The 14,868-nt window shown below is 35.5% G+C and overlaps 1 protein-coding gene and 1 pseudogene across 1 annotated transcript; one reads left to right on the top strand and one right to left on the bottom strand.

Moving 5' to 3' along the window:
• The first annotated feature begins 657 nt into the window (after nt 1-657).
• Nucleotides 658-5,483, top strand: LOC143621138 (ascorbate transporter, chloroplastic-like). Its single transcript, XM_077092652.1, has 11 exons — nt 658-740; nt 2,311-2,822; nt 2,936-3,043; nt 3,466-3,621; nt 3,696-3,911; nt 3,998-4,207; nt 4,278-4,415; nt 4,497-4,598; nt 4,716-4,781; nt 4,863-4,947; nt 5,037-5,483. The coding sequence occupies exons 1-11, from the start codon at nt 698-700 to the stop codon at nt 5,132-5,134; spliced, it is 1,734 nt and encodes a 577-aa protein (XP_076948767.1). The 5' UTR covers nt 658-697; the 3' UTR covers nt 5,135-5,483.
• Nucleotides 5,484-6,467: 984 nt separating this feature from the next.
• On the bottom strand, nt 6,468-8,465 carry LOC143621137 (cytochrome P450 86A8 pseudogene; annotated as a pseudogene).
• Between the last annotated feature and the right edge of the window lie 6,403 nt (nt 8,466-14,868).

Genomic DNA, 14,868 nt, shown 5'->3' with positions numbered 1-14,868 from the left:
ATAAATAACAAACGAGCCGATGCCAAGCTTGAGAAACAATCACGAGTCGAGCTTGTGTTTTTTAAAAAGACCTCGTGTGGTGCCCGAAGGCCAGCCAGTCGGTCATGCTGGTTTTGTCCTGCCTTGGACTCATCAGGCAAGCATGACTAGGCATGACCGTCTCCTTTCCAGTTGAGGTCGTGGCTGATGAAATCCCTAGCGTTACAACACAAAATCAAACATCTTAGTCTTTAAATATTTAGTCTGTGTCATAAAACACTAACAAGTTAAAACGAGTCAAGCTGAACTCGGGTGGTTAGAAAGTGGAGGTAAATGGGTAAAATGTATTACTTATGTCGTTACGTCCAAGGGGAAGCGTAGACCAAAATAATTTAACCGTTAAAATAAGAGGCCACGTTTCAGTCCCATTGCCACTTGTTAATATCCTCAATGACAAGTTTCAAATATCACAGAAAATAATAATATTCTTCTTCTTCTTCTTCTTCTTCTTCTTAATAATAATAATAATAAAAATAAAAGAACAGTTATTAGCTTATTCGTCTGAATAACAACTACAACTTCTCGACGGTTTATCAACTTGTTCTCGCTCTAAACTATAAACTAGAGAGAGAGTGAGTGAGTGAATATTATATTATGGAGTAATTGTGTAAGATTTAGTTGCAATTACGGCTTTGTGTGGATAATTATTCGCTAAATTATGGCAATCGGAGCGGTTATTTCTCATCGGAACTTCACCTCTGGTATTATTATTATTATTATTATTAAGGAATGCAGTTTTTGTTGTTATTAGTTTGTGTATGCATGTGTAGCATTTCGATATTTGTTAGATTCGGTTATTAGTCTAACTAATCGGTTATTCGTTTCGGTTTATTCTGTTTTCAATTCGGTTTATTCGGTTAGTTTATTTGGTTTTTGGTTCGGTTAATAATTAAAATCAAATTTGAGCTGAATTTGCTTAGAAATAAATACATGAAATGAAATGAAGATATAAATACGTGAAATGGAGATGTATGAATACATGAAGTGGAGGTATAAAAACTAGAATTATATGAAAATATGGTTCAGTTACAAAAAATAACAGATAACTGATTTTCGGTTAAATTGTCGTTCAGTTAATTTCGGTTTTGTCGGTTTTTTGGTTCGGTTCGGTTATTTTCGGTTACAAAAAAATAACTGGTAACTGATTTTCAGTTAATTTGTCGTTCGTTTAGTTTCGGTTTCGTTGGTTTTTCAGTTCGGTTCAGTTATTTTCGGTTACAAAAAATAACGATAACTGATTTTTGGTTAAATCGGCTTTCGGTTAATTTCGGTTTCGTTGGTTTTTCAGTCCGGTTTGGTTATTTTCGGTTCCAAAAATAACTGATAACCGATTTTCGATTAATTTGGTTTCCAGTTAACTTCGTTTATGTCAGTTATTGCTCATCCCTAGACTTTCTGAATCATACCGTTTGTGCCAGTTTACATATGTATCAATCATCAATTGAGGCTGTTTGTGTGCATATGTATCATTTCCTGCTGTTATTATGTTGCTTTGATTTGTGAATTCTGTTAGGTTTTATGATTTTAATTGTGGTTGAATTAGGGATTTAGGTTAAGCAATTAGTCTTCATGTGTAAACATAGTGGATGCATGCTATATTGCTATGTATAGGGCTGTAAGCGAACCGATCCGAACGAAGACGTGCTCATGTTCGTTCGTTAAGCTTTTATCGGACGGTTAACGGATACAAAAATTTCATGTATGTGTTCATTCATTAAGGAAATGAACTTGTTCATGTTTGTTCTTGTCCGTTCGTTAGCTTTCCAAACGAATGTAAACAAACATATATTAAATTGAAATATATAAACCAACATTGTTAATCCCAATTAGACGTAACCATCCAAAAGAATCATAATCATTACTATTAAAAAAAGGTGTGAAAGGTCTAAGTTCCACAAGTTCAATTGTTAGGAAAATAAGCTATAAAATATAAAAAGCCTTTAATCAACAAACATAAACAAACGAACATGTATGAACGTTAACGAACAGACATTAACAAACACGTTACAGGACATCAACGAACGAACAGGACCTTTGTTCATGTTCGCTCATTTAATTAGTTAAACAGAATTTATTGTTCATGTTTATCCGAATATTAAACGAACAAACTTCTCGCTGAATGGCTCGCTGAATGTTTGGTTCGTTTACAGCCCTAATGTTATGTTTATCATAATTGTACATTTAAGCTTCTGGCACTTGAAACTCACTGAACAAGCTCATTCATAATTCATGAGAAGGCTATGCTAATCGTTTGATAATAACTTGTTTCAGGTAAAGCGTATCAACCTGAACAAGCTACCGCACACCAGAGATCAGAAAATATATACAACTTAAAGAAGATCTACATTGTATCTGGATACTGGAATACCATGTCTTCTAATGGTCTTGATCGTGTTCCTGGTAACATGTTGAGATGCAGAGCAACATTAGTATCTAATGGAGAAAACAGAAAGTTTCAAATCGCGAATCATAAACAAAGATCACGAGGAACATGCAGATGTTTTGTCTCTTTGCCTTCCGAGAGCTGCAACTGGCTTAAACCGGTACCGTTTAATAGGCAAACTCTGCAGCCACGTCATACTAGTATTAATAGAATTCGGGCCGACTATAAGTCTGAGGAGTATGGCGTGACAGGAGCAGATTTGGGCTCACTTGTATCATCAGAAGGTGGAGCTGAGGCGGTTCTGGTTGGAGCAACAAAGCCATGGTGGGAGGAGTTTCCAAAGCGTTTCGTGATTGTACTTCTTTGTTTTTCGGCATTTCTGCTATGCAACATGGACCGTGTGAGTTGTTTATGTTAATCTTCATATCTGAATACTAATTCATAGTATATGCTTTAAGTTTTCTTTCCTTTGATTGTAAATTTTTATTACTGTTTATGTCTGCATTACTTTAGGTGAATATGAGCATAGCAATACTGCCCATGTCAAAGGAGTTTAATTGGAACAGTGCTACAGTTGGTCTAATTCAATCGTCTTTCTTCTGGGGCTATTTACTCACTCAGGTTTGTTTTAATCCTTTCGACGGTTTTTTAATTGGTTTTAATCCTATATGAGAGTTAAAGCTAATAGATCATGAATTGATTCTAATTTTTGGATCGTCATATCATAATCTTTCATGACAAGTTTCATTGGGATCTTAGTATTATTATGTTATTTCACCAATGAGTTTCATATATGCTGCATTATCCTAACAAGTTTGGGATAAGTCGTTGTTCTATAAGGTAGACGGATATTCCTGAATTCTGGAAGTTTTTTCGAAGTAGTTTATTAGATGTTTTAACATTTGAGAAAGAAATCTCATGTTCTTTTAATCATTTCATCACTTAATACGAGCAAATACGTTTGCAATGGCACTTATATAATTTTATATCTTGGTTTATAAAAGTGATAACATTTTTTTCTTTGCATGTTTTTCGGGTAGTAGATTGTTGGTGGTATATGGGCAGACAAAATTGGTGGTAAAAAAGTACTCGGTTTTGGAGTTGTCTGGTGGTCGATTGCAACCGTTTTGACACCTATTGCTGCCAAAATAGGACTTCCTTTCTTACTCCTTATGCGTGCTTTCATGGGGATCGGCGAGGTTCGCATCTAAATTTGCTACAACCTCTTAACTAAACTATTGCTTGAATGAGATGAGCTATCATTTTGTGACAGGGTGTGGCTATGCCTGCTATGAATAACATGCTTAGCAAGTGGATTCCGGTCTCAGAGAGAAGTAGGTCACTAGCACTGGTATACAGTGGAATGTATCTAGGATCCGTGATAGGCTTAGCCTTTTCGCCTATCTTGATCCAGAAGTTTGCATGGCCATCTGTCTTTTACTCATTTGGTTCCCTCGGAAGTTTATGGTTTGCTTTTTGGATAAGCAAAGTAATTTTTTTTAATGATTTTAACTCATCAATTGTTAATGCCATGATGGACTTTTGACTCTGACTTTGAGTTTGACTTTCTTTCAGGCTCATAGCTCCCCGAATGAGGATCCCGAGCTTAGTTCTGAGGAGAAGAAGTATATTTTGGGTGGTAGCATTTCAAAGGAACCCGTCACCGAAATTCCATGGAAACTTATATTATCAAAGGCACCCGTATGGGCTCTTATCGTGTCCCACTTTTGCCATAATTGGGGAACATTTATTCTTTTAACATGGATGCCTACATACTATAACCAGGTATAATAAAACACGCATAACTATCGTTCTCGATCTAAGATAAGTAAATTTGGTTGTTTTTCTTTTTCAGGTGTTAAAGTTTAACCTTACTGAATCTGGACTATTATGCGTACTGCCATGGTTGACTATGGCGGTCTTTGCCAACATAGGCGGTTGGATTGCAGACACACTTGTTAGCAAAGGTCTATCAATCACTACTGTTCGTAAGGTAACCGACCATACTTGTTTGAACAAATGCATTAATGACAGAAATACCCTCAGATGAATACTGGAACTTTGAAACTTGCAGATTATGCAATCGATTGGATTCTTGGGTCCCGCTTTCTTTCTTACTCAGCTGAGTCGTGTCAAGACGCCTGCTATGGCAGTACTTTGTATGGCTTGCAGTCAGGTCTAGCTTAACTTAACCATTCGTCTGGAGCTGTAAAATGACAAAAATAACCTTGATAATAAATGCTTTCGTAGCCGACAGTTGCATTCATACGACTGTGTCCATTTTTGTTTACAGGGATCTGATGCATTCTCACAGTCTGGCTTGTACTCCAACCATCAAGACATTGGACCCCGTTACGCGGTTTGTACTTTTGACTTTTCTAGCTTATTATTCATTTTGTTTACTTTTGGTATATTTTAACTCTCGTTTTTTTTATGCCAGGGAGTGTTGTTAGGGCTGTCAAACACAGCAGGAGTCCTTGCGGGAGTCTTCGGTACAGCTGCAACCGGTTATATACTCCAGAATGGTAATATTACAAAGTTTTAATTAAACACTTTTGCTAATTACTGAAAAATAAACGATCATTACATATTAACGTCAAAGCATATTTTGCAGGTTCATGGGATGATGTGTTCAAAGTGTCTGTTATCTTGTACATCATTGGAACTCTTGTTTGGAACTTCTTTTCCACCGGTGAGAAAATTCTTGACTGAACGAGCCCATTAGAAAAAAAAATAGATAAATTAAAACATAAAGCAGCTTTTGTTCAAACGGGCCCTAGCCCGAACCCCGGTAGGCTGCTCTCCAAATGGGTTAAGTGTTAACTCGAGTCCGTAACTGGTTTCCACAATTAGCGTTTTGTTTTGTCTTCTATGGGATTATTCGGACCTCTCTGTTTTTAGTTATATTTATTTTTAGCCTGTTCGCAGATTACATGTCGCACCTATTATGTTGTTGTATAATGTCGAGACAATAAATGTTTTGCATCGGATGCAACATATCTTGCAGCAAGTTTCCTGAAACTAGTAGACACGTTGCGTATGTAGCTTTTGTTTAGTCGTATTCGTATAGGTGGATGTTTGTTCAACTATAAACCAACTTTTATAAACTGCGAAAAAACACACGAATTATGCCATGTCATGTTTGTAAATTGTAAGATATTTGCGTATCTTGTAAGACTCTCCAACGCAGCCAGTCGGTGGCTTGTCCGACACAGCGTGGTGAGTTGGATGGAGACAGGGAATCGCTGAGCTGCACGTGGCTATGGGCGCACGGATAGATGAGAGAGACTGTAATTTGTGAGAGGGAGAGGTGGGCCATGCGTTAGGCGCACGTTGCAAGGTAGGGGAAGGATGAATGGGCTCTCACCCGTTGGAGACGATCTAAGGCTATGTGTAGTGGAGACTGGAGGGGCTACAAAATGGGGCGTTTTGTGCCATGTAGCGCCCAATCAGCAAATGATGGATTTTTGTTTTAGGGGTGTAGTGGTGTTTTAGCCCAATATATATATATACCCCACACACATATATATAATAATAATATTCATCAACATATACAGGTGACAAAAAACACTCCCATCTCCTTTTATCGCCCCGTTTATCGCCTGGTGTGTGTGTGGGGGGGGGGGGGGGGGGGAGGGGGTTCACCCAAAAAATTGCCCATTTGTGGTCATTTGTCACCCCGCTACGGATAGCCTAACTAAAGTGTTAAAAAAGGAAAGGCTTGGTTGACATAACAACAACGCGTAAATTCGGTTGTAAGAAATAAATGTTACAACATTAAGTAAAAGAAGTAGCTAGCAAAGTTGCAATGAAACATCATTTTAACAGAAAAAGTAGGTTAGATGAATGCAACAAACTTTTCATGCCTTAAATTCATTACAACAGCTTCAAGGAAACTATTTTTTATCACAATTAATAAAAATAAACTTATTAAAAGTAAATTGCCTATACTAATTTCAACCAACATCAAACATTAAATGCATTATAATATTATATGATATTATATTATATTACAAACAAAATGAAATGATTGGAGTTAAAAATTTGTTCAAATATTATTTATTTTCTGATAATAAATAAACACAATTAAAACAAGACTATAATGGCACAATGATAAATGAAATTGTACCTACAAGATGAAAATTGCATGTGAACCATATTCAAAGCACAAGCTCCACCCCAAAATCTGTAAATTAATGGTATTCAAAATTCAAACCTACCTTATCAAACTTTATACCAATTAAATCAACCCAACAAACTAAACCAAAGCTTGCTATTAACAACCCCAACCACCACCACCATCCGCCGCGGGCCCCGCCTTCGCCCCGTCGCTACTCGCCACTTTCGGCCCCTTTCTTCACACTTTCCATAACTGCCCTCAGATCCCTTTCATACACATTCACTTTAAGCCCATACTTCATAAACAATGTCAATGACATCTTTTGCTCCACTTTGTGTCCCGGAACCACCGCCAAACGGTGTCGAAGCAACACTGCAGCTGCTATCGACTTCATTTGCAAATACGCCAAATCTTTCCCTAGACAAATTCTCGGTCCTGCGTTAAACGCAACGAATCTATACGAATCATGCCTTACAAACTTTGTACCGTCTGGTGACAACCAACGCTCGGGTCTATAATCAAGACAATCTTCACCCCATGTTGACTTCATCCGACCCGCGGAATATATAGAATAAGTAACTGATGACCCCGCTGGGACAAAAGTCCCATCGGGCAACACGTCATCCGACACCACATGTTTCGAGTCCTCTGGAACAGACGGGTATAACCTTAGGGTTTCTGATAATGCAGCTTTTAAATAAACCAACCGGTCGACTTCCTCGAACCCGAGCGGCTCGTCGGTCCATTTCGCCACGTCATCACCACGTGTCTCCAACAATACACTAGAAATTTCTTTTAGTATTTTCTCCTCCACCATTGGGTTTTGAATCACCAACAAAAAGAACCAGCTCATCGCGACCGATGACGTGTCACGTCCAGCTAGAATGAAGTTGAGTGCCACGTGTTGCAAGAATTTGTCGGAATACGATTCTTTCATCCTCATAAACCTTGACAACAAGTCATCATGTAGGCTTCCATCTTTAAGCTGACTGGACAACTCATGCCTACGTGTACTAATAATACTTGACAAGTAATCCTCAACGTGTATCAGGCTTCGGCTCAAGCTGACCTCCAAGCCAAGCCGAAGCCATTTCCTTATTTTCCAAATAAACTCCGGGAAAATAAACCGTTGTAACGAAGCCTCGGTTGCCTGATCAAAAGCCAGTGCAAAGCTATTATCAGGCAACTCGGGAGCTAACGTTTGCGGGTCCTTCCCAAAAGCCAACCCGCAAATGTTATCAAACGTGATCCGCAACAAAAGATCTTGCAGATCCACGGGCTCAGCCTGGATCTGAGCCCGTTCCAGAATTGGACAAAACCGATTCTTAATCGCTCGAGTCACCCACCGAGCCATGGCTTGTCTTAACGTTCGGGTGGTGAACTCGAGCGCAGCCGTCTTCCTTTGTAGAAGCCACGTGTCACCATCCGAATTAAATATCCCCTTCCCCAACAAATCATGAAACACCGCCTGCCACGTGGGCCCTTTCGGGTAATTATCGAACCGAGTCTTCAAAATATGTTCGAGATTCTTCGGGTCACAAGTGACCGTCACGAGCCCTTGCTTCCGGGCCAGGAACGGGACTGCACAGATACACGTCTGGTAGGTCCCGTTACAGGCCCGGAGGTTATCAGCAATCCACTCGTGTAACCGGTCCGAATTCCGGATCAGACCCGGAAGACTACCGAATATGGGCCATACACGTGGGCCCTTTAATGATCTAAACATGTAACCAAACCATAACAAATAACCAGTCACACAAGTAACCAACAACAAAGCTATTGATACATCCATGAATAATAATAATATTATTATTATTATTGTTTTCCCGCCAAAAATTCTTCAAAAAAATTACTGAAAAATAAACACAACCCAGATTAGATATCAGTTCAAGCTCAAATGGGTATGAATTATTTTTACAAAATTCGAAGTAAAAATCATGTTTTTTTAGAGAGAGAAAGTGAGTGTTTTTCAAGAAAGTTGTAGAGAGAGATATGAGCAAGGAAGAGTGGAAATAGAGGTGTGATTTATATAAGAATATGGTTGAGAAATATGTGAAGCAATTACTGAGGACAGAGTGTAACACATAATCTCTCACTTGTTATCAGCCATTTGATATGAATCACAATTAATGCAAAAAACAGAGGTTGGTGTAACTTGTATCTTTTTTTTTTTTAAATAAAACTAACTAGTAAGTAGTAAGTGGTTCATGTTCATTCATAGAAACACAAAAAAAAAATGTTTTTTTTGTTTTTATATTTAAGTTTCTCTCACTGCAACTAATGCAGCAGTGGTGAGGAGCTGGAAGAATTTATTAACTTGCATTTAAGAGAGAGAAAGAAGAAGAAGAAGCAGCAGCAGCTTACTGTTAAGAGAGTTGTGGTTGGATGTGAAGATTTGAATATGAATATTGAACATGAACCAAAAATATAAGCATTGGTTTGAATCAAATTAGTTGACTGAACTATTGTTATCAAGAATACTGGTAATCAACTCTAAAACTAAATGTTTTGTTTGATTATTTTTATTTTTATTTTATATATAATATATATCAGGAGCGGGATTAAAAATGTAACTAGAATAATTTTAATTCGCTATTTACAGGTAGCGTAATTTTATTACGCAATAATTTTACAGGTATCGTAATTTTATTACACTGCTTGTAAAATTGTATCGTAAGTTTATTACGTTGCTTGTAAATATTATAGTGTAATAAAATTACTCTGGTAGGCTATTGTGAAATTACCACCACATCCAACATATATAATGGAATATATTAATTAGTAATCGTGTAACCATAGGTTTTTTATGTTTGTGAGTCTACTAGAACTTGATAAGTGAAGCCAAGCTCGTGCTCTTGTACTCAGGGTCAAGCTCGTTTACACCGCTAAATATTTTTAAGTTATTATAAATGAAAAATAAAATAAAATTTGAACAAACGTTATACTTTAAAAAATCTTATATTTCATTGGAATATATTTATATAGCTTTATTTAGGTTTCTGAGTCTACTAAAATTCGATAAGTGAAGCTAGGGTCGAGCTGATTTACACGGGTAAATATTCTATTGTTATTGCAAATGAAATATAAAATATGTTTTTCAAACTTGGTGTTTGTGGGATTTTATGGCTTATTATTACCTAATGAAACACGAAAGTTTGATGATACTTGCTGGTTCAGATTTGGTGAACTAATTCATCAAGAAACTATAAAAAAACAAATGTTAATATTTCAAATATATATGAAGTATTTCTCTAGGTAACCAATATTTCACCCTTTTACTTTTATAAGTTTACTTATAAATCACTCAATAATGAACCATGCCAAATTGCTCAAGACATTTAGATTGTTTTAAGTGACACGGAATTATTATTTAATTCTTTTTATATCTTATTTCGGATTTCTTCTCTCAATTTTGGACACCAAATGTTCACCATACAAACAAACATGCACCATATAAATCTCACTCGGTGTGGTTGTAACAAACATTTTCTCGACCCCAGAAGATAGAGAGGTTGTTGTCGCTAAGACCCTTGGCAAACGTTCACTATTTTCTATTATAGTTAAATGGAATATAATTTATGCACACTTTTTCTTATATATATATATGTGTGTTTTATTGCGGTGCACATTTGTTGTTATGATTAAATAGTTGTATTTGCAGAAATTATTACAATAGAAAACTTGTATAAAAGTATCTCAATATTATACTTTTGTAATCATTAAAAGTTTTTAACTTGTAAAATTGATTATATATAGCCACTTGTGGTGACATTTACGTGCTATGATAATATAGGAATATATAATTTGAAACCATTTTAGTGTATTATTTCTTATATATAAAATCTTATGTGGACGAATATTACCAACATGTAAACCACCTAAGTCCATGCATAATGCAATGAGTATTTTCCATCACATCATCATTACACATTTTAGTCAAAAATATATATAATGGTTAATGCTCCTTCAATCATTCTAACTTCGGGCCACATAGGACTTTATTGTTGAAAATCTCATGCCCCTATAAAGCTCCATCAAGTTAACGAACCGATATAACTCATCAAAATGAAAAATACACGATGAATTTGTATTGAATACCTCTCAATCATGTATGTACGTTTTCTTGATTATAGCATTTGAGGCAAGGGTTCGATCGAATGACCAATTGTATCTTTCCCTTTTTTTAAGTATTTTTTGTTTAACTAATTTAAATATTATTTATTATTACAAATAGTTACAACCACTACACATAAAACTGATAGAAATCCCTCGTGTATGCATGACATTGACATGACTGGGTGTTTTGCACCTTCGCTACGTACGAATGCCCTTATTTTGATATTGGTTCATCTTTTGATCCCTTTTCTGTAGCTTACATGTGTAATCCCTTTTCATCTTTTGGCATCCGTCGCATAGGTGCAACACGCCACGTCACGTAAACACGAGTGTTTTTTATAGTTTTGTGTGTAGAAGTTGAAGCTCTTTGTAATGATTTAATAATGTATTTATTAATAAAGTACAAATAAAAACGTAAAACATATTACTGGTCCTATAACCAAACCCTTGCCCCCAAACGCCCTCGTTGAGAAACGAACGCGCACGCCAAAAGAAAAAAGCTCAAAAACACCCCACCCATAACTGCGTGACCCTAGGTTTTAGGAAGAAAAGACTGAAGGGTGACGCTTAGGGATGAACTCGGTACTATACTGATGCGGATCCAGAATTTCCCGATCTCAAATTTTTCAAAAACTCAGTACTAGCACCGAAAATGCTCGTTTCATTACCAGTACACCGTAGACAAAACTTCGGTAAATGCCGGTACCAGTACCTACCCCGAATTTTTCAATCCCGATTATTTTAAAAACTCGTTACCGGTACCAAGATGCTCGCTTTGGTTCACTATCGATATTGATACCCAGTATCATTTACTCATCGTTGATGAAGTATCATTAAAAATGCCCTTATTGCATATTTGCTTCATCTTTTGATCCATTTTATGTATAGCCTACACGTGTTATATACTCGTATGTTTGTAATCAAATATTCTGCTGCTACAAAATAAAACCACGTCCGGTGACAGTTTTGAGGAATAAAATCAGGGGTTTATATAACACCTATTTATTAACCCACAAACCAACAAATTTTTATAAGGTCAACTCACTGCATTTTATATGCATTGAAATAATAATAATAAAAGTCAACTCTCTGAACTTTACTCTCACTATCTTGCCTTAGTTTCCGACATCTTTTATATGAATTGAAGTTTGAGCCTTGAGATCAGGCATGATTGATGATTCTGAGACGCTTATGGTGTTTGTACATCATGCATTGATACTTGTACATTTGAAAAGACCATTGATGGTCTTTTTATATTTTTCAATTTAATTTCATTCATTGGTATCGGTAACGAAAAAACTCGATACGCTATTAGTACCTGGTATCATTTGCTAATCCTAATGACAATAAGGTTTGACTGACGGCATATTTAAAGATTTTGTAGCCAAATTAGTAAGAGTCGTACTGAAATTTTATTTTAAAAAAGTTCTTTCCTTACTTTAAATATATTTAAAAAAAACACGCATATCCTCGTAAACCGATATAACAAAGAGAATTTGAGAAATTGAAAATGCAATGAATCTAAAAGGCACATGCCACCAACATGCGTCATCTATACAACTTGTATAGAGCTATAGGAGTTCATCGTAAATCGATATAACAAAAAGATTTTTTTTTTTGAGAAATTGAAAATACAATGGATCTAAAAGGCACATGCTGACCAGACGCCACCATGCGTCATCTATACAACTTGTATAGAGCTATACGAGTTGTATAAGTTTAATTTTATGCCAGGCATTGTTGACCACTAAATATATGAGTGGTATATATGTATTTGATTCATATAGACTTAGATATACGAGCCATATAGTTCATTCACAGAGAACTATATGAGACATATACTTCTTCAGTGATGAAATATTTGCATCTCGTACTTAGAGTCTATACGGATCGCCTGTACAAGACATATAGACATGTCAAGCTACAAGTCTGACATTTTTGTATCACTTTCATGAACTATTCGACTCGTATGACCTTATACGACTTGTATAGACCCTGGCGAGTTGGTGTCTAAAAAAGGGACTGGCGTCTGGTTATCACATCCCACCTAACATTTGTAACATGTTCTCACAATCCATTTACACACCTAATATAAATCTAATAGGTGAAGTATAAAATTCCACCGAAAAAGAATCAATACTATGATAAATATGACAGGAGTTACAGATGTGCATTTACATATATAGTTACAATAATAATAATTGCATTTAAAAAATTTTATGACCCCACAACCTTATACGAACTCCATCACTCTTCCATAATGTTTTATGAAAACTATTTAGAAACATTTATTTTGCCCATTTTTAAAGGTTACAAAGTAGGGGTGCAAACGAGCCGAGCACGAGCTCGCCTCATTTACCATTTATCAATTATTTTTTATATAATTATAAATATTTTTATATATTTTTTCTATTATAATATTTTATGCATAAAATAACATATATTATTTAGTTATTTTTATTTATATTTTTCATAACCTTCTATATACTAATTAATAATTCTTAAATATATATTTTATAAAAATTATATAAATGATAAGTTCGTTTAGGCTCGGGAGCCGGCTCGAGCTCGATAGTTAAAGCTCGGGCTCGGGCTCGGGCTCGTGTATTAAACGAGCTTACTTTTAGGCTCGAGCTCGGGCTCGGGCTCGATTTAGCTTGGCTCAATCGAGCTTTTTAACGAGCCGAACTCGAGTAGCTCGGCGCATTTGCACCCGTAACTATATTTCAAGTCTAAAACAGTTATTTATTCATCAATAAACTAGTTTTTTTCTTTTTTTACCTTGAATAACTAATTTTTTCACCTAAACTTCTATTAACTTAAAAAGTAAATTATCATTTAAAATATTGATAAATGTATTTCATAGTCTTGGTAGTGACAATATTATATTTATTGTCCATTGTCCAACTTTTTAAATGACGTCAAGGTATGAATATATAAAACTTTTTATAAATTATATATATATATATATATATATATATATTATATTTCAAAATAATTTACTTTATAATAGTGCTTTCATTTAAACTTTAATAAAAGGTTGAAAATGTAGCTGAGGTAGTAGACTGTGACATCATTACTAATTTTAAAGCTTGCTTATTATTTAGGTGTCAAAAGTTTATTATTATTTTTGTTTTCAATGACTAGAAAATTGACTAGATATTCTGTACGAGGTTATTCAACGGCAAAAAATCATCGATGGCCTAACCCAGTCGTACGAAGCCCTTATGTGTCAAGTTTTTGTACACCCTTTTGTCGTTTTTAAATAGTACTTTATTTTGTTAACTTTTGTCGGTATAACGTTAAGAAACTATTTATGAGTTATTAGAGCTTGAACTCGAGCTGTTACTGAGCTATTCGAGCTTGAACTCGACACGTATACAACAACCATATTTATATAAACACATTGTTATAACAATTTCTACCAGTATTCACTTATTCCATTAAAAGCAGAAATGTAGATCACATGCCATGTGCAATCTATTAATATTACTTCATGGTATGTTTGGTTGGAATAGTATTAACAAATAAAGTAAAAACAATAGAGTTTACACAAAACTTTAATAATCAATAGTTATAAACTTATATCAAGTCATGAGTGTCATTTAGAAATAGAGTACAACCAAATCAGTACATTTTAATATTATTATATATGAATGACTGAAACTGTTGATTAGAGCCAATTATGTTCAAGCAAGTGTTTTTTCAAACAATCAAAGTACACATACCTTGTTAGCAGTCAAGTCAAGTTCGGATCGATATTAAGCTCAAAACGAGACAAGCTTTTTCGAGCTTGAGGCGAGCCCAACTATCATATAAAGCTAGTTTAGTTACCGAGCTCGAACTCGAACCTTGCATGGGAAGCTCTTTCAACTTCTATTTATTAAGTTGACACTTCACAGTTGAGCTTGAGCCGAGCTTTAGCTCGTGTAAGGTACTAAACGAACTTGATCAGAGCTTAAGCTTGTTTAAGGTTTTCCTCAAAATATATATAAAAAATAATAAAAATGTATATATATTAATTATTAAATAATAAGCGTGCCGAGCCGAGCTCAAGCTTTAGAAAAAGAGCTCCAAACGAGCCGAACTTGAGCCTGGTCCAACTCAAGCTTGTCTTGGCTCGTTTACACTCTTAGTCTCAACTACCAAAAACCAACCACCTTTTCACAAAAGTTGATTATTACAAGTTGGACCAAAGCCACAGATAATA

Source organism: Bidens hawaiensis, unplaced genomic scaffold (assembly GCF_021521415.1).
Source record: "Bidens hawaiensis isolate Kalapana, Puna unplaced genomic scaffold, B.hawaiensis_p1.1 tig00002772_1, whole genome shotgun sequence".
Taxonomy (NCBI): domain Eukaryota; kingdom Viridiplantae; phylum Streptophyta; class Magnoliopsida; order Asterales; family Asteraceae; genus Bidens; species Bidens hawaiensis.
This window is presented reverse-complemented; position numbering and strand designations above follow the sequence as displayed.